The sequence below is a fragment of the Anguilla anguilla genome, chromosome 7, assembly GCF_013347855.1.
Source record: "Anguilla anguilla isolate fAngAng1 chromosome 7, fAngAng1.pri, whole genome shotgun sequence".
Taxonomy (NCBI): Eukaryota; Metazoa; Chordata; class Actinopteri; order Anguilliformes; family Anguillidae; genus Anguilla; species Anguilla anguilla.
In genome coordinates, this window is record NC_049207.1 from 1,095,437 (window position 1) to 1,113,692 (window position 18,256).

The 18,256-nt window shown below is 52.6% G+C and overlaps 1 protein-coding gene and 1 long non-coding RNA gene across 2 annotated transcripts; one reads left to right on the forward strand and one right to left on the reverse strand.

The window, feature by feature from the left end:
- The first annotated feature begins 750 nt into the window (after positions 1-750).
- Positions 751-16,139, forward strand: LOC118231024 (docking protein 1-like). The gene is given in 6 exon segments (XM_035424431.1): positions 751-1,223; positions 8,278-8,571; positions 10,190-10,268; positions 11,297-11,469; positions 14,393-14,751; positions 14,753-16,139. Coding segments are annotated over 6 exon segments (1,605 nt in total). The 5' UTR covers positions 751-1,166; the 3' UTR covers positions 15,396-16,139.
- LOC118231026 lies at positions 12,162-14,407 on the reverse strand. The gene is made up of 3 exons (XR_004765991.1): positions 14,335-14,407; positions 14,212-14,247; positions 12,162-12,234 (listed from the first exon to the last, which is right to left on the reverse strand). It is a non-coding gene; the product is annotated as an uncharacterized LOC118231026 (long non-coding RNA).
- Positions 16,140-18,256: the final 2,117 nt, after the last annotated feature.

An 18,256-nucleotide genomic window follows, 5' to 3' on the forward strand; every position in this document is an offset into this window, starting at 1 on the left:
GTGATGACAGGTCATACACAGCACAGTCATCTCAGCGGTGATGACAGGTCATACACAGCACAGTCATCTCAGCGGTGATGACAGGTCATACACAGCACAGTCATCTCAGCGGTAATGACAGGTCATACACAGTCATCTCAGCGGTAATGACAGGTCATACACAGCACAGTCATCTCAGCGGTGATGACAGGTCATACACAGCACAGTCATCTCAGCGGTGATGACAGGTCATACACAGCACAGTCATCTCAGCGGTAATGACAGGTCATACACAGCACAGTCATCTCAGCGGTAATGACAGGTCATACACGGCACAGTCATCTCAGCTGCAGGATGCAGCCAGCTCTGTTACTTTGACACAGGACTGCAATTAATTGTGTGAGTGAACCTGGAGCTATTTGGTACATGGTCATGTTTTTTAGTCCTTATAATTTTAGCTTTACATTTAAACATAAATATGATATACATACAAACAGTATCTTTATACTTATATAGCCTAATAAATAGGCACAATTTTATAAATAAATCTACATAATAAAGCGAATGTCCTGCTAGTCTCAGGGCCATACGAGCTGTAAGTGAAAGCTTTAACTCGTGATTTTTAAGCCTATTCAACTTTACATTTATTTGGCAAAGACACCTGGCCCTGATAAACGCAGCCTAAGGCTGTTTAGTGTTTAGTGTCTGTGCTAAAGCCTGTGTTTCTCGGTCAGCCATTCGGCGAGATCCACAAACACTAATGCTACAAGTTACAATGTCCTTCCGCAAAATCGGCATGAAATAGTCATCTAGTTCTTCTCAAACGAAAGAGGAAGAAGGTGTGTGAGCGAGCGAGCAAGCGAGCGAGGCTCGCTTATTCTCCACGCTAGTAATCTCGCGCAGGAACTGCGTCCGCAGTAAACTTTGGCCGAGGGCGAAAAAATAAAAACAAAAATAATAATAAGAAAAAATAACCCATGAAACGTAGGGTTGCATTGGATGATACCCCAATTAAAATGCAGTGGCTTAAATGACTAGCAGTAGGCCACACTTAGATGCTTTACGAATATTTGTCAAGCGGAAGTTATAGCAATAGGAAGTCTGAAAAAAGAAGTTAAGAAACACAAAAAACAAACCGTGTGCCAAGTTATTATAAATCTGGCCTCGAAAGGAGAGCGAAGAAGGAGATGGATACCCACGTCAAAGAAGGACAACTTTACGTACAGCACCAAAAGTTTGGCAAGGTAAGAGCTGCAAACAAATATCCATATATCGATCGTCATATAACGGAGAAAACAGCCGCGTGCCCGTGGAATTTGAAATATGACACTTAACTGTCTTCTGTTTGAAGTATGGGGCGTTGTTTTGAGTCATCCATATCAAGGATTATGCTTTTAAAGACTTTTTCAACGGACCGCGAACTGTTGCTGTTTTCGCGATGATCTATATTTCGAATTTCACGCGTGCTGTTCAGGCCCCTGCCACCAAAAGTCATGAACTTACAAAGTGCAAAGAAAAAAAAAACACTGTGGGTTAGATATAGTTACATTGTATGTCTAAATCATTTAGATTGATCTACTGATTTCAGAACTATATCCACATTCAGTCACGTGAGCGCATGGAATTGCATCTAATGTCAAACGCTAGCCAACTTTTTTTAAATACTGTTTCAAGAGATAAGTTACTGGTGTTGCTTTAAAAGAAGAAAATCGCTGGGTATTAACCGCAGTTTATTGCAACGTTAGGCTACTAGTAAACCAGGATTCTTTCTTTTTTTTGGAATTTAAATAGGCTGCGTATTGGCGACATGCATTGAGACATTAAATGACTACCTAATTTGGGTCGCTTTATGTAGCCGACACAGTAGAGGCTACATCGACCACAAATGCTCGCGCTCGCGCGTGTGACGGAAAATGTGACATAAGAGTGTGCAAGCTGGAATGACCACAAGCTTCAGAATGTTTTATTTTTGACGTGTAGTATTATTTTGATCCACAGAGACCACTGTTTCCATTACAAGCTGAAAATGAGATGTCAAAAAGTATGCGTTTACTTTAAGTAGGCTACCCATAGGTAACCATAGGTTACTCATTCGTAGAAGGGCAGTGCTCCGCTGTGCTCGTGCAGTCGCGATTTGTTTCTTCATTTCTTCAAGCTCTGAAGCAGCGTTCGACTTTTAAAATGTCATTCTACCGAAGTCCTTTTAGTGTTCTGAGTTTAAGAACACTTAAATCGCGTTTGCATTTGAGAAGAGTAGTTTTCCTGGCAGAGTTGGATCTCATGCATGTCTGAACAGAATTTTGCTGTACAACGCAATGGGTTCTGGTACAGTGAAGCGTCCTGACTGTGTCTGTCTTTTAACCTCCTTGGCTTGTACTTTCGATTACCTTTCTGTCTAGGCAGAGTGTTTGTCATCCGAACAGGCATCCAGTCACACACACACAGAGCCCTCAGCAGGACACACACACACTTTAGGGATGCAAACCCGTGTGTGTCTCTGGCACTGTGTTGTCCTCTCTCCCCGGTCTGTGTGTTAACATACTGCCATCTGGGTGTGTGATTACCAACCCTGCAGTCTGGCTCGGCCTTGCCCCCTACACAGCCTCGCTCTCTCCGTCTCCCTGCTCTCAAAACCCTGCAGTGCCAACACCACAGCCTTCCTCTTCTGGGGCCGAAAAGAGCTGTGATGCTGCTAACTGTGATGCTGCAGAGCATCCCAGAGCGTCTAGCACAGATGCTAATGAGATTTAGAGCAGAGCATTTAGCACAGATGCTAATGAGACTTAGAGCAGAGCATTTAGCACAGATGCTAATGAGACTTAGAGCAGAGCATTTAGCACAGACGCTAATGAGACTTAGAGCAGAGCATTTAGCACAGACACTAAAGAGATTTAGAGCAGAGCATTTAGCACAGATGCTAATGAGACTTAGAGCAGAGCATTTAGCACAGATGCTAATGAGACTTAGAGCAGAGCGTTTAGCACAGACGCTAATGAGACTTAGAGCAGAGCATTTAGCACAGACGCTAATGAGACTTAGAGCAGAGCATTTAGCACAGACGCTAATGAGACTTAGAGCAGAGCATTTAGCACAGACGCTAATGAGACTTAGAGCAGAGCATTTAGCACAGACGCTAATGAGACTTAGAGCAGAGCATTTAGCACAGACGCTAATGAGACTTAGAGCAGAGCGTTTAGCACAGACGCTAATGAGACTTAGAGCAGAGCGTTTAGCACAGATGCTAATGAGACTTAGAGCAGAGCGTTTAGCACAGACGCTAATGAGACTTAGAGCAGAGCGTTTAGCACAGACGCTAAAGAGACTTAGAGCAGAGCAGTCAGCACAGACACTAAAGAGATTTAGAGCAGAGCAGTCAGCACAGACACTAAAGAGATTTAGAGCAGAGCAGTCAGCACAGACACTAAAGAGATTTAGAGCAGAGCAGTCAGCACAGACACTAAAGAGATTTAGAGCAGAGCAGTCAGCACAGACACTAAAGAGATTTAGAGCAGAGCGTTTAGCACAGACAGCAGGGCGATTTAGCACACAGCATTTAATAGAGTGACTTTTTTACAGTAGAACTAATAGCCGAGTGACAATGACAGACTGGGGTGTTGCACTATGAGGGATCAGAGTCCTGCAGTGTCTCACAAATGGTAGTTTGGTAGCATGTAGCTCAAACGGTTTGGTGAAAAGATGAGAAATGCAGAATCCTGATGTCACGCTGATTCTAGACTGATATGATGTCACTCAAACAGTAGAGTGATGTGGTTAAATACTAAGTAATACTGCTTGTGGGGTTTAATGCAATGCTAGTATGTCAACGCTACATCCACGCTAGTAGCACTGTTTCTGTTTGGTGTAGGGCTTGGTAAGGCTGAAAGGAAGTCTTTCACTGGCGAGCAAGCTGAGTTTGAGAGAAGGAGAGCACGCTTTTTAACTCTCTTCCTAATTTACAGTCCTTCTGTCATCCTGCAACGCAGCAGTTAATATTTTCCTAACCTTTTTCCTTTCTGTCAACTGTTTTTATTATTATTCTCCAGTTTGGTGAATGGCGAGCTCAGTCCCAAACTCTCCAAACATGTGACTTCAGTTAAATAAACCCCATCATGCTGTAAAGGAGGAAGAGAGAGAGAGGGCGGGGACTGAAAACGTTCAGCCCACTAAACACTTGCATTCTTTTATTCCTCACTTTCTCTCTTAAATGTCCCATAGAGGACGCATTTTGGCCATGGTGTCCAGTAAATCTTTGACTTTGGACCCGTATAATTTCATACAGATAGTGTGCTTTATGGGGAGTTTATGAGAGACTCTCTCAGTCATGCTGATACTAGGGGACAGGTTTGGACCCTGATCTAGATCATTTGTATTTGTGTACATGACGGATACAGTAAGGATATGGACAGAGGAACACGCTCTTAGATCAGCAAGGTTTAGGTATCTGTTAAGGCTCTGTTCCAGTGTGTGGATGGGCGCCATGGTCTGGTATCTGTTAAGGCTCTGTTCCAGTGTGTGGATGGGCCCCATAGTCTGGTATCTGTTAAGGCTCTGTTCCAGTGTGTGGATAGGCCCCATGGTCTGGTATCTGTTAAGGCTCTGTTCCAGTGTGTGGATGGGCGCCATGGTCTGGTATCTGTTAAGGCTCTGTTCCAGTGTGTGGATAGGCCCCATGGTCTGGTATCTGTTAAGGCTCTGTTCCAGTGTGTGGATGGGCCCCAGGGTCTGGTATCTGTTAAGGCTCTGTTCCAGTGTGTGGATAGGCCCCATGGTCTGGTATCTGTTAAGCCTCTGATGCAATGTGTGGGTGGGCTCTGATGCAATGTGTGGATGGGCTCTGATGGAGTGTGTGGATGGGCTGGATGGGCTCTGATGCAGTGTGTGGATGGGCTCTAATGCAGTGTGTTGATGGGCTCTGATGCAGTGTGTGGATGGGCTCTGATGCAATGTGTGGATGGGCTCTGATGGAGTGTGTGGATGGGCTGGATGGGCTCTGATGGAGTGTGTGGATGGGCAGGATGGGCTGTGATGCAGTGTGTGGATGGGCTCTAATGCAGTGTGTTGATGGGCTCTGATGCAGTGTGTTGATGGGCTCTGATGCAGTGTGTGGATGGGCTCTGATGCAGTGTGTGGATGGGCTCTAATGCAGTGTGTTGATGGGCTCTGATGCAGTGTGTGGATGGGCTCTGATGCAGTGTGTGGATGCGCTCTGATGCAGTGACTGTGCAGCTCTGCAGAGAGACAGGGTAGAGAGTGAGATTTCAGATCCACACAAACACACAGACACACAAATACATACGCACACAGACACACAGACACACAAACACATACATACAAATACATACACACACACACACAGGACCTGGCAGGAAGAGGATGAGGGTTTTGAGGAAGTTGATGTCAGTGCTTGTCTCCCCCCAGCTATTTGGCACATGTTCATATGTTCCAGCATGGAGGGGGGGCGGGGGGCGGAGTTTCTCTCTCTTTCTCTCTTTCTTCCTCTAACTTGCTCTTAACTGATGCAACCATCACTGTGATAAACCAGGTTTTAGTGTTTAGAATAGTGCTAGGTACAGGGGTCCCTACACTAAGTGCTGATTGGTACAGGGGTTCCTATTTTAGGTGCTGGTTGGTGCAGGGATCCCTATACTAAGTGCTGATTGGTACAGGGGTTCTTATAGTAGGTGTTAATTGGTGCAGGGGTCCCAATACTAAGTGAAGGGAATCATGCGTTATGCACCATTAGTGAAGTCTTTTGCATGCTTGGAGAATTTCAGAGGTAACACTTCTTAGGCAGTGGGCAGGGCTTTGGACAGTATGAAGTAATGGTGGGCGGGGCTTTGGGCAGTATGAAGTAATTGTGGGTGGGGCTTTGGGCAGTATGAAGTAATGGTGGGCGGGGCTTTGGGCAGTATGAAGTAATGGTGGGCGGGGTTTTGTGCAGTATGAAGTAATGGTGGGCGGGGCTTTGGGCAGTATGAAGAAGTGTGTTGCAGGGGGCGGAGCTGCAGTGTGTTGCAGGGGCGGAGCTGCAGTGTGTTGCAGGGGGCAGACCTGCAGTGTGTTGCAGGGGCGGAGCTGCAGTGTGTTGCAGGGGGCGGAGCTGCAGTGTGTTGCAGGGGGCAGAGCTGCAGTGTGTTGCAGGGGGCGGAGCTGCAGTGTGTTGCAGGGGGCGGAGCTGCAGTGTGTTGCAGGGGGCGGAGCTGCAGTGTGTTGCAGGGGGCGGAGCTGCAGTGTGTTGCAGGGGGCGGAGCTGCAGTGTGTTGCAGGGGGCGGAGCTGCAGTGTGTTGCAGGGGGCGGAGCTGCAGTGTGTTGCAGGGGGCAGACCTGCAGTGTGTTGCAGGGGCGGAGCTGCAGTGTGTTGCAGGGGGCGGAGCTGCAGTGTGTTGCAGGGGGCGGAGCTGCAGTGTGTTGCAGGGGGCGGAGCTGCAGTGTGTTGCAGGGGGCGGAGCTGCAGTGTGTTGCAGGGGGCGGAGCTGCAGTGTGTTGCAGGGGGCGGAGCTGCAGTGTGTTGCAGGGGGCGGAGCTGCAGTGTGTTGCAGGGGGCAGAGCTGCAGTGTGTTGCAGGGGGCGGAGCTGCAGTGTGTTGCAGGGGGCGGAGCTGCAGTGTGTTGCAGGGGCGGAGCTGCAGTGTGTTGCAGGGGGTGGAGCTGCAGTGTGTTGCAGGGGGTGGAGCTGCAGTGTGTTGCAGGGGGCGGAGCTGCAGTGTGTTGCAGGGGGCAGAGCTGCAGTGTGTTGCAGGGGGCGGAGCTGCAGTGTGTTGCAGGGGGCGGAGCTGCAGTGTGTTGCAGGGGGCAGAGCTGCAGTGTGTTGCAGGGGGCAGAGCTGCAGTGTGTTGCAGGGGCGGAGCTGCAGTGTGTTGCAGGGGGCAGAGCTGCAGTGTGTTGCAGGGGGCAGAGCTGCAGTGTGTTGCAGGGGGCGGAGCTGCAGTGTGTTGCAGGGGGCGGAGCTGCAGTGTGTTGCAGGGGGCGGAGCTGCAGTGTGTTGCAGGGGGCGGAGCTGCAGTGTGTTGCAGGGGCGGAGCTGCAGTGTGTTGCAGGGGGCGGAGCTGCAGTGTGTTGCAGGGGGCGGAGCTGCAGTGTGTTGCAGGGGGCGGAGCTGCAGTGTGTTGCAGGGGCGGAGCTGCAGTGTGTTGCAGGGGGCAGAGCTGCAGTGTGTTGCAGGGGGCAGAGCTGCAGTGTGTTGCAGGGGGCAGAGCTGCAGTGTGTTGCAGGGGGCGGAGCTGCAGTGTGGAATGGGACTTTCCCTCCTTGTCTCTGTTGGGCTGGTATTTGCATGCCGGTGGTGGTGAGATATTTGCATGGGATTTGGCTTTTGTTTCAGTATGAGCCGAACATGATGCAGCACACTCCCTGTGTGTGTGTGTGTGCGTGTGTGTATGTGTGCTTGTGTATGTGTGTGTGCCCGTGTGTGTGCGTGCATGCAAGGCTCAGCTGTCACAGTTTTAGTTCCAGTTCAGTTGTCTATTATAATCAGAGTGACAGAACATAAAGGCACCAGAGACACAAATGCACGTCTCTGCAGAGAGGCAATAAGTGCACAAGTTCCCCAAAGGTGTCAAAGATCTTTCACTTGATTGCAGTTGAAATGAATGTGTGTTTGTATCGACTGCCTGTAACGGGAAGCAGAAGGAAGAGCAGAAAACTGTTCACAGCGGATGACTGCAGTCTGAGAGCATGGCCAGAGCTTTGTAATCTTACTGAAGTAAATCAGTCATAACTGGCTCATTTCACAATGTGCAGAATGAGTGATGCTGGTTTGCTGAAATTTCAACTTCAACTTAAACTCCCCTCCCTCTCTTTCAAAGCTTTCAAAGCCTCTCTGTTTTTATCCTCTCAATCCCCCCCTCTTTATTCCCCCCTCTCAGTCTCTCCATCTCTTTGGTATGACGTAAAATGGGTACATATTGCCAAAGCGTATAAACAGTATGTTCCTGAACCTGCTCAAATAACATCTAAACCAGTAGTACCGACAGTGCTATAAGTCATGAGTTGTTGTACTAAAACTTAATGCTTAATGACTTCAGAAGAAGTTACTAATAATTGAAAAAGTAGTGGTAATAATCACTTTATCCCCTGTCTTTCTTTTCTGCTCCCCTTCCCTCCATCCTTCTCTCTCTCTCTCGCCTTTCTCTTCCCCCTCCCCCCCCTTTCTCCCCTTTCCTCCCTCTCTCTCTCCCCCTCCCCCACTCGCTCCACCTCCATCTCTCCCCCTCCCCCCCTCCACCTCCCTCTCTCCCCCTCCCTTTCTTTCTCTCTCCACCCCCTCTCTCTCCCCCACTCCCCCCCCCCCCCCCTCAGAAATGGAAGAAGAGCTGGTTTGTTCTGTACCCAGCCAGTCAGAATGGCATTGCCCGGCTGGAGTTCTTTGACTGCAGTGGTGGGACTGAGAAGCCCAGCAGCACTAAGAAGCTGGACAAGAAGATCATCCGTCTGTCCGAGTGCATCAGCATCCTGCCGGCCCTCACCGAGACCTGCCCCAAGGACAACATGGCCGCCTTCTGCGTGGAGACCAACGACAAGACCCACGTCTTCGCTGCCGAGAAGCAGACCTGCGCCGAGTGGGTGGAGAAGATGTGCGAGATCGCCTTTCAGGTGAGGCCCCGCCCATCCCGCCATGGAGGCTCCGCCCATCCCCCATGGAGGCTCCGCCCATCCCCAATGATGGCTCCGCCCATCCCACCATGGAGGCTCCGCCCATCCCGCCACCGAGGCTCCGCCCCTGCAGGCCTGTGATGGACCCTGAACATCAGTCGCAGGATGTTGCAGGGTTTTTCCTGGGGATGGGCGATATATTGTGACAATAATTACTGAATGCCATGACGTTCATGGCCACTATGTGGTGTATTTGCCTTTCTTTTCATCTTATTCTGTTTAATTATACCTGATGAGGTAAACGGGCACACTTCAGAGGCCACGTGAAATGCTTCCGGAAAAAGAACACCGCTGTTATCTATTGGGTGATCATAAGACAGCCAATCAGCAAGGCCTGGCAGCTCCATGCATTTGACAAAAACACATCACATGATCACATGAAAGCTGTACAGCCTTAGTGCTGATTGGCTGTCTTATCAACATCCAATAGATAACAGTGGTTACATTTTTTTTTCTCCAGAAGAATTTCACACAGCCTCGTTAGTTTGGTTGTTTACTAACAGCTTCTGATGTAATTAAAAAGAAAAAGACAAAAGGGAAAGGTAAAGCAGCATGTGCTGGCTACGACCGGTACTGCTCTCAATAATTATGCTTGTGATATATCGGCCAGCTCTAGTTTTTCCGGCATTAAAGGGGTCTTTGGTGCTCCCCATCGCTAGGCTGGCTCGTTGGGTCGCTTGTTGGGTCGCACTTTGGGTTGCTCGTTGGGTCGCACATTTGGTTGCTCGTTGGGTCGCTCGTTGGGTCACCCTGCGCTGTCAGCATTGAAGTTTTTCCCCTTTTCCTTATTTTACACTTCGGTGCATGCCAAAGATTTCTCCATTCAGGAAAATCCCTGTAGTGAATAATAAGTAATTCATCACAGCCTCTATTTGTGGTGTGTGTGTGTGCTGTACTGTGTGTGTACGTGTGCTGTACTGTGTGTGTGTGTGTGTGTGTGTGTGTGTGCTGTACTGTGTGTGTGTGTGTGTGTGTGTGTATATTTGTGTGTGTGCGCTGTACTGTGTGTGTGTGTGTGTGTGTGTGTGTGTGTGCTGCACTGTGTGTTTGTGTGCTGTACTGTGTGTGTATGTGTGTGCTGTACTATGTGTGTATGTGTGTGTGTGTGCTGTACTGTGTGTGTGTGTGTGCGCGCACGCTGTACTGTGTGTGTGTGTTGTACTGTGTGTGTATGTGCGTGTGTGCTGTACTGTGTGTGTGTGTGTGTGTGTGCTGTACTGTGTGTGTGTGTGTGTGTGTGTGCTGTATTGTGTGTGTGTGTGTGTGCTGTACTGTGTGTGTGTGTGTGTGTGTGTGTGTGTGTGTGCGTGCGCTGTACTGTGTGTGTGTGTGTGCGCTGTACCGTGTGTGTATGTGTGTGTGTGTGTGTGCTGTACTGTGTGTGTGCGTGTGTGTGTGTGTGTGTGCTGTACTGTGTGTGTGTGTGTGTGCTGTACCGTGTGTGTATGTGTGTGTGTGTGCTGTACTGTGTGTGTGTGTGTGTGTGTGTGCTGTACTGTGTGTGTGTGTGTGTGCTGTACCGTGTGTGTACTGGAGCTTGTAACTCTGTGTGTCACAGGGAGGAGGCGTGTCTGACTCTAACGGGCAGCAGGAGCTCAAGATGGCAGAGAACCTCATCTACTACTCCAGAGAGGAAGGTAACCATGGCAACGCATCCGGGGGAGGGGCAAACTTACAGGCTCTGTCTGCTGTTTCCTGTGTTCACTCAGTTTGGGCTCTTCACACACAGAGAGCCTGCTGATTCTGCTACCCAGCAGCCACTCAGGTGTCACCACATTGGGCAGCTCACCTCCAATCAGTCTGTTCTGCTGTAGCACTAATCACTCTGTTCTGCTGTAAGGCTGAACATTCTTGCTTGAGTGGGGAAGGGGAGAGCTTGTGCATTCATATTTTAATGTAATATTTTAAAGTTTGCAGCACAAGTATCCCAGTAATGTCCTCTTACTTCTTAATTTGTTGTAAATCAGTGATATCTGGTTTCTCTTTAGAGGCGTAGGCGTTACGCTCCCCAAACCCTCCTGTTCTTTTCTGACTCTTCTGCCACTTGGGACCCGGTGCAGAAAGCGCAGCTGGGCCTTGTTTCCGCAGCAGTGCGGAACAGTGGGCTGCTCCATTGTGAGGTCACTTCCTGTGTGGCTGGGGGCCCATGTTGGGCACACTGCCCTGTAAAAATAGGAACAGCTGATGAGAGGAGAGAGCGGCGGCTCCACTTCCTGTCGCGGGCACGCTCCGCTCTTTCTCCCCACGGACCAATCACAGGAAAGAAAAACAGTGCAGTGCAAACATTTACTCTCTCCCACGTCCAAACAAGCCCTGCCAACTGATTTAAAAAAAGAATTCCAGCTTGCAGTTCTATACAGATTGAATGTGGTCCTGTTTCTGATTCTGTTTCTGAATGTGGTTCTGTTTCTGATTGTGGTCCTGTTTCTGGTTCTGTTTCTGATTGTGGTCCTGTGTCTGGTTCTGTTTCTGAATGTGGTCCTGTGTCTGGTTCTGTTTCTGATTGTGGTCCTGTGTCTGGTTCTGTTTCTGAATGTGGTCCTGTTTCTGGTTCTGTTTCTGATTGTGGTCCTGTGTCTGGTTCTGTTTCTGAATGTGGTCCTGTGTCTGGTTCTGTTTCTGATTGTGGCCCTGTTTCTGGTTCTGTTTGTGGTTCCGGTCCCAGTGAATGAGTTCTGGGTGAGCGTGCAGCGGACGGAGGCGTCTGAGCGGTGTGGCCTGCAGGGGGCGTACTGGCTGAAGGCAGACAGTGACAGTCTCATCCTGAAGGATCCCAAGAGCAAGAGGAGCCTGCAGTTGTGGCCCTACAAACTGCTGCGGCGTTACGGAAGGGACAAGGTGAGCTGCACCTGCCTGAGAACCTGCCCCCAGCTCACTTACTCTACCTGCTGTCATCTGCCACACACTTCGTTCAGTAAGCGCATTAATGCCCCAGTCTGTTACCCTGCTGCCCCAGTGTGTTACCCTGCGCATTAATGTCCCAGTCTGTTACCCTGCTGCCCCAGTGTGTTACCCTGCGCATTAATGCCCCAGTCTGTTACCCTGCTGCCCCAGTGTGTTACCCTGCGCATTAATGCCCCAGTCTGTTACCCTGCTGCCCCAGTGTGTTACCCTGCGCATTAATGCCCCAGTCTGTTACCCTGCTGCCCCAGTCTGTTACCCTGCGCATTAATGCCCCAGTCTGTTACCCTGCTGCCCCAGTCTGTTACCCTGCTCTTTGCACAGAGAGATGTGAGTGTGTGGAGTGACTTGCCAGGTGATGTGTTAGAGGTGGTGGCCCTGAGGGTGTTGAGGCTTGAGGCTGGGGTGAATGACCTGAGGGTGTTGAGGCCTGAAGCTGGGGTGAATGACCTGAGGGTGTTGAGGCCTGAGGCTGGGGTGAATGACCTGAGGGTGTTGAGGCCTGAGGCTGGGGTGAATGACCTGAGGGTGTTGAGGCCTGAGGCTGGGGTGAATGACCTGAGGGTGTTGAGGCTTCAGGCTGGGGTGAATGACCTGAGGGTGTTGAGGCCTGAGGCTGGGGTGAATGACCTGAGGGTGTTGAGGCCTGAGGCTAGGGTGAATGACCTGAGGGTGTTGAGGCCTGAGGCTGGGGTGAATGACCTGAGGGTGTTGAGGCTGGGGTGAATGACCTGAGGGTGTTGAGGCTGGGGTGAATGACCTGAGGGTGTTGAGGCTTGAGGCTGGGGTGAATGACCTGAGGGTGTTGAGGCTGAGGCTGGGGTGAATGACCTGAGGGTGTTGAGGCTGGGGTGAATGACCTGAGGGTGTTGAGGCTGGGGTGAATGACCTGAGGGTGTTGAGGCTTGAGGCTGGGGTGAAGGACCTGAGGGTGTTGAGGCTGAGGCTGGGGTGAATGACCTGAGGGTATTGAGGCTGGGGTGAATGACCTGAGGGTATTGAGGCCTGAGGCTGGGGTGAAGGACCTGAGGGTGTTGAGGCTGGGGTGAATGACCTGAGGGTGTTGAGGCCTGAGGCTGGGGTGAAGGACCTGAGGGTGTTGAGGCTGGGGTGAATGACCTGAGGGTGTTGAGGCCTGAGGCTGGGGTGAATGACCTGAGGGTGTTGAGGCTTGAGGCTGGGGTGAATGACCTGAGGGTGTTGAGGCCTGAGGCTGGGGTGAATGACCTGAGGGTGTTGAGGCTTCAGGCTGGGGTGAATGACCTGAGGGTGTTGAGGCCTGAGGCTGGGGTGAATGACCTGAGGGTGTTGAGGCCTGAGGCTAGGGTGAATGACCTGAGGGTGTTGAGGCCTGAGGCTGGGGTGAATGACCTGAGGGTGTTGAGGCTTGAGGCTGGGGTGAATGACCTGAGGGTGTTGAGGCTGGGGTGAATGACCTGAGGGTGTTGAGGCTTGAGGCTGGGGTGAATGACCTGAGGGTGTTGAGGCCTGAGGCTGGGGTGAATGACCTGAGGGTGTTGAGGCTGGGGTGAATGACCTGAGGGTGTTGAGGCTTGAGGCTGGGGTGAAGGACCTGAGGGTGTTGAGGCTGGGGTGAAGGACCTGAGGGTGTTGAGGCTGAGGCTGGGGTGAATGACCTGAGGGTGTTGAGGCTGGGGTGAATGACCTGAGGGTGTTGAGGCCTGAGGCTGGGGTGAAGGACCTGAGGGTGTTGAGGCTGGGGTGAATGACCTGAGGGTGTTGAGGCCTGAGGCTGGGGTGAATGACCTGAGGGTGTTGAGGCTGGGGTGAATGACCTGAGGGTGTTGAGGCCTGAGGCTGGGGTGAATGACCTGAGGGTGTTGAGGCTGGGGTGAATGACCTGAGGGTGTTGAGGCTGAGGCTGGGGTGAAGGACCTGAGGGTGTTGAGGCCTGAGGCTGGGGTGAAGGACCTGAGGGTGTTGAGGCCTGAGGCTGGGGTGAAGGACCTGAGGGTGTTGAGGCTGAGGCTGGGGTGAATGACCTGAGGGTGTTGAGGCTGGGGTGAATGACCTGAGGGTGTTGAGGCCTGAGGCTGGGGTGAAGGACCTGAGGGTGTTGAGGCTGGGGTGAATGACCTGAGGGTGTTGAGGCCTGAGGCTGGGGTGAATGACCTGAGGGTGTTGAGGCTGAGGCTGGGGTGAATGACCTGAGGGTGTTGAGGCTTGAGGCTGGGGTGAATTACCTGAGTGTGTTGAGGCCTGAGGCTGGGGTGAATGACCTGAGGGTGTTGAGGCTTGAGGCTGGGGTGAAGGACCTGAGGGTGTTGAGGCCTGAGGCTGGGGTGAATGACCTGAGGGTGTTGAGGCTGGGGTGAATGACCTGAGGGTGTTGAGGCTTGAGGCTGGGGTGAAGGACCTGAGGGTGTTGAGGCCTGAGGCTGGGGTGAATGACCTGAGGGTGTTGAGGCTTGAGGCTGGAGTGAATGACCTGAGGGTGTTGAGGCTGGGGTGAATGACCTGAGGGTGTTGAGGCCTGAGGCTGGGGTGAAGGACCTGAGGGTGTTGAGGCCTGAGGCTGGGGTGAATGACCTGAGGGTGTTGAGGCTGGGGTGAATGACCTGAGGGTGTTGAGGCTGAGGCTGGGGTGAATGACCTGAGGGTGTTGAGGCTGGGGTGAAGGACCTGAGGGTGTTGAGGCTTGAGGCTGGGGTGAATGACCTGAGGGTGTTGAGGCCTGAGGCTGGGGTGAATGACCTGAGGGTGTTGAGGCTGGAGTGAATGACCTGAGGGTGTTGAGGCTGGGGTGAATGACCTGAGGGTGTTGAGGCTGGGGTGAAGGACCTGAGGGTGTTGAGGCTGGGGTGAATGACGAGCCCGGCTGGGCCTCTGGCCTCTGCAGGTGATGTTCTCGTTCGAGGCGGGCCGGCGCTGTGATTCGGGCCCGGGGAACTTCACCTTCGAGACCAAGCAGGGGAACGAGATCTTTGGGATTGTGGAGGGGGCGATCCGGGAGCAGAAGGCTCAGGCGGAGGAGAGGCAGCAGAGCAGCCCCGCCCAGGACCCGGACTGCCCCGGCCTGCTGCTGACCCGCACTGCCGCCGAGGGCAACCGCGAGCGGGAGGCGGACGGGGACTCCGGGGGCAGCAAACCGGGCTCAGCCGACGGCGTCTTCGGCAGGAGGGAGGGGGAGGGGAAGAACCTGAAGGCACGGAGCCTGCCGGAGCCCCCCCCCCCTGCCCAGGGGCTCGGCACCCCCCCCGCGGGCAGACCAGGGCGGCCTGTACTCGGAGCCCGCCGACTCGCTGCGCCTGCCCCCCTCCCCCGCCGACTGTCTCTACTCCGACCCTGTGGACAGCATCAAGACCACGCCCACCCCTGCTCCCCGTAACCCGGGTAACAAGCCCGAGCCGCTCTACTCCGACATCTACGACCGGGTGAGCGCGGGCCCGACACCGCGGGCCGGCGGCCTGGGGCTGGAGGCGGGGCCCAGGAACGGGGCAGGCAGAGGGCCGGGGCTGGAGCACATCTACGACGAGCCGGAGGGCGGGGGCGTGGCCTTGTACGACGAGGCGCGTCTGGAGCCGCAGGCCTGGCGCAGCCGCGGGCTGGAAGACGCCCCGCAGGGCCACGAGGTGCCCTACAACCCCAACACCGACGACTACTCCGTCCCCACCTACAGCAAGCAGCAGGCCCCGCCCCCGCGCTCCAAAGGCCCCAAGCCCCTCCCAGCTCCCAAACCCGCCAAGGGCGTCCCGCCCCGAAACCACAACAACAACAACAACAACCAGCACACAGACCTGTACAGCCAGGTGTCCCGACACAGGCCCCACCCAAGCACCTGCCACCCCCTCTCCCCAGGGCACCCCCCCGACATCATCTACGATAACCTGGGGGACATTTAACCCTCTCCAGCCGTGGCTGAGCGCCCCCTGCCCGCGCTCCCTGGGAACTGCAGGCTGGCGTAAGGACTCTGCCCTGCAGAGACGATGCTGTGGGAGTGGGTGGATTTGAGAAGGTGTGGACGCTGTGGACCTGCTCTGTGCCCTGTGGGGTGGGGCAGGGTTGCCCTGGGGCAGCCCGCTAGAGAAACTCTGCCTCCACAGGCGGGACACTGAGATGCGCCGAGGCCATGCCTGTGTGTCCTGTGACTGACAGGTGTGTCCTGTGACTGACAGGTTGCTCTCCGTGGTGTTGCATCATGGAAGTTTTAAATGAGTGACTGTTCTCCTGGAACCTGGAAGTAGGACCAGTGGGTGGTTGGCTTGTTGGCTACACCCCTTCTCTGACCCTACCTATCACAGCCCTCCCTCACTCGGCCACGCCCACGCTGAGGCTCACCCTCACTGAGCCACGCCCACTCGGAAAGGGCTGCAGCTGTGGACAGTCCGTAATGAATGTCGGCTTGTTTTATTTTTTAAATGGTCCTTTTTTAAGAACCCATTTCCCCACAATCTGAAGTGGCTGAGCAGGTCTGTGTTGGACTGTGGGAAGCAGTTCTGTTGGGTGCTGAGCGGTCCGGGCCTGGGCTTGGCACCACACTTCCTGTTTCAGACAAACTGATGCGTCACCAAACTGGCCTGCGTGCCACACACTGCTACAGCCCTGTAAATAACAACAACAAAATAAAAAATAAATAAAAAAAAGATGGTGCTGGTGTTTTAACGAGGTGGGGGGTTGAGGGCATCACTCTGTGTTTAACGGGGGGGGGGGCTGAGGGCACCGCTCTGTTTTTAATGGGGGGGGGGTTGTGAGGGCACTGGTGCTTCCCTCTGGCCGGGCATCGTGAGAACGGACTGTTCCTGGAGCAGGCAGCCGAGCATTGTGGCCCTGCCAGCTCCCTGTCTGCTTCTCCCCCGCCCCCCTGCCCCCCCTCCCCAGCCTCCGCAAGTCTAACAACCCCCCCCCCCCCCCCAGCTTTCACACGTCCAGCCTCAGTACAGCCAGAATGGTAAAAAGCCTGCGCCAGACAGAAGCCAGGAGGACAGGCCTCTCTTCATGAGTGCTGGATCTGGCCTCCCTCCGTTTGTGGCCGTTTTCCCAGTCTTCAGCCTCCTGATTCCCCCCCCCCCCCCCCCCCCCCAGATTATACACTGTAGCACTTCACCCCCCCCTCCCTCCAGCAGTACCGCCAGCTCAGCCTGCAGACCCTGCTCTCACTAGCGCCACACGCTGGCCAGACTGTGCGAATCGCGGCTCAAATCTGCAGCAGTAGGCACATTTGCACATAACTTGACATTTACCAAAGATGGCTGAAATGAGGAAGTGGCGGTTGTTTTGCGTTCCCCCCTCCCCCCCCCCCCCCCCCCACGCTCCGGGTGTGACCTTTGAAGTGTTACTGCAGATTGCAGTCTGCTGCACGTCAGACTGATAACGCTGTGCTGAGCTTTAGTGTGCCACACTTTCATGCCCCAGTCTGTTACCCTGGGGACTGCGCTAGTGTGTGTGTGTGCGTGCGCGCATGTGTGTGTGTGTGCATGCCTGTGAGTGCGTACGTGCAAGTGTGTGTGTGTGTGTGCGTGCATGCGTGTGTGTGTGTGTGTGTGAGCGTGTGTGTGTGTGTGTGTGTGTGTGTCTGTGTGTGTGTGCATGCCTGTGAGTGCGTTGACGTGGAAATTTCAGTGCCTAAACACTACCTTTGCTGAAGCCTATGGACACAAGATGCTGCTGTTTTCTTTATTTTATGCAAGATCAAGCGGGAGAGTCTACTTCACACAGTATGTGGAGTGAGTTTCAACATATCATGCAGTGAGATGGCCCTTTATCCCTTTCTGACATCATCAGATACTGCCTTTCTGTATTTTTCCTTCTCATCACCACCCTGACCTCAGGGTCATGCCCATTTCACAAGATGAAAAACAAGTTTTAGATGATTCTAGACACACACATAGTTTTCTTTGTTTAAATATAAGCACATAATCATAGTTTTTTAATATTTTTATTTTATATATATACACCAGAATTTCTGCTACAGCGTTTGTGTGCGTGTGTTGTGTGTGAGTGTGTGTGCGGGTGCGCGTGCATGCGCGTGTGTACGTGTGTACGTGTGTGTGTGTGTCTAAATTAAGCCCTTCCAGCTCTCTCCATGCGTCAAATGGAAGCAGTTTGCATTTGTCTCAACACTGACAGTTTCACTTTGAATCTTCGGGCTGTACCCAGGTGAAGTTTCAGCTCTTCCCCTCTCCTTCTGGAAACTTCTCCCTAACTGCTCACACTGCTGAACACATGACACTATGCCCAGTGCCATTTCACACACAGACACACACACACACTCCGCTCACCCACACACACACGCACACACTCTGCTCACCCACACACACATGCACACAGACACACACACACGCGCACACACACAGCTCACACACACACACAGACACACACACACACACACACACTCCGCTCACACACACACACACACACTCTGCTCACACACACACACACACTCAGCTCACACACAGACACACACACGCACACAGCTCACACACAGACACACACACACACACTCCGCTCACCCACACACACACACACTCTGCTCACCCACACACACACACACACAGCTCACACACACACACACACACACACACACACAAGTCTTTTCCTCAATGGACATACATGAGTTATATGTGCTTTTCAGATGTGCAGGCAAGTGTTGCATGAAAATGGATATTCACAGGGAAGTAATTCATTTGTCTAAAAATATTATGTGGCCTAGAATTTTTTTGTCTTTGTGACTTATTTGTCAATGTACTGAAAAAAACCCAGTTTT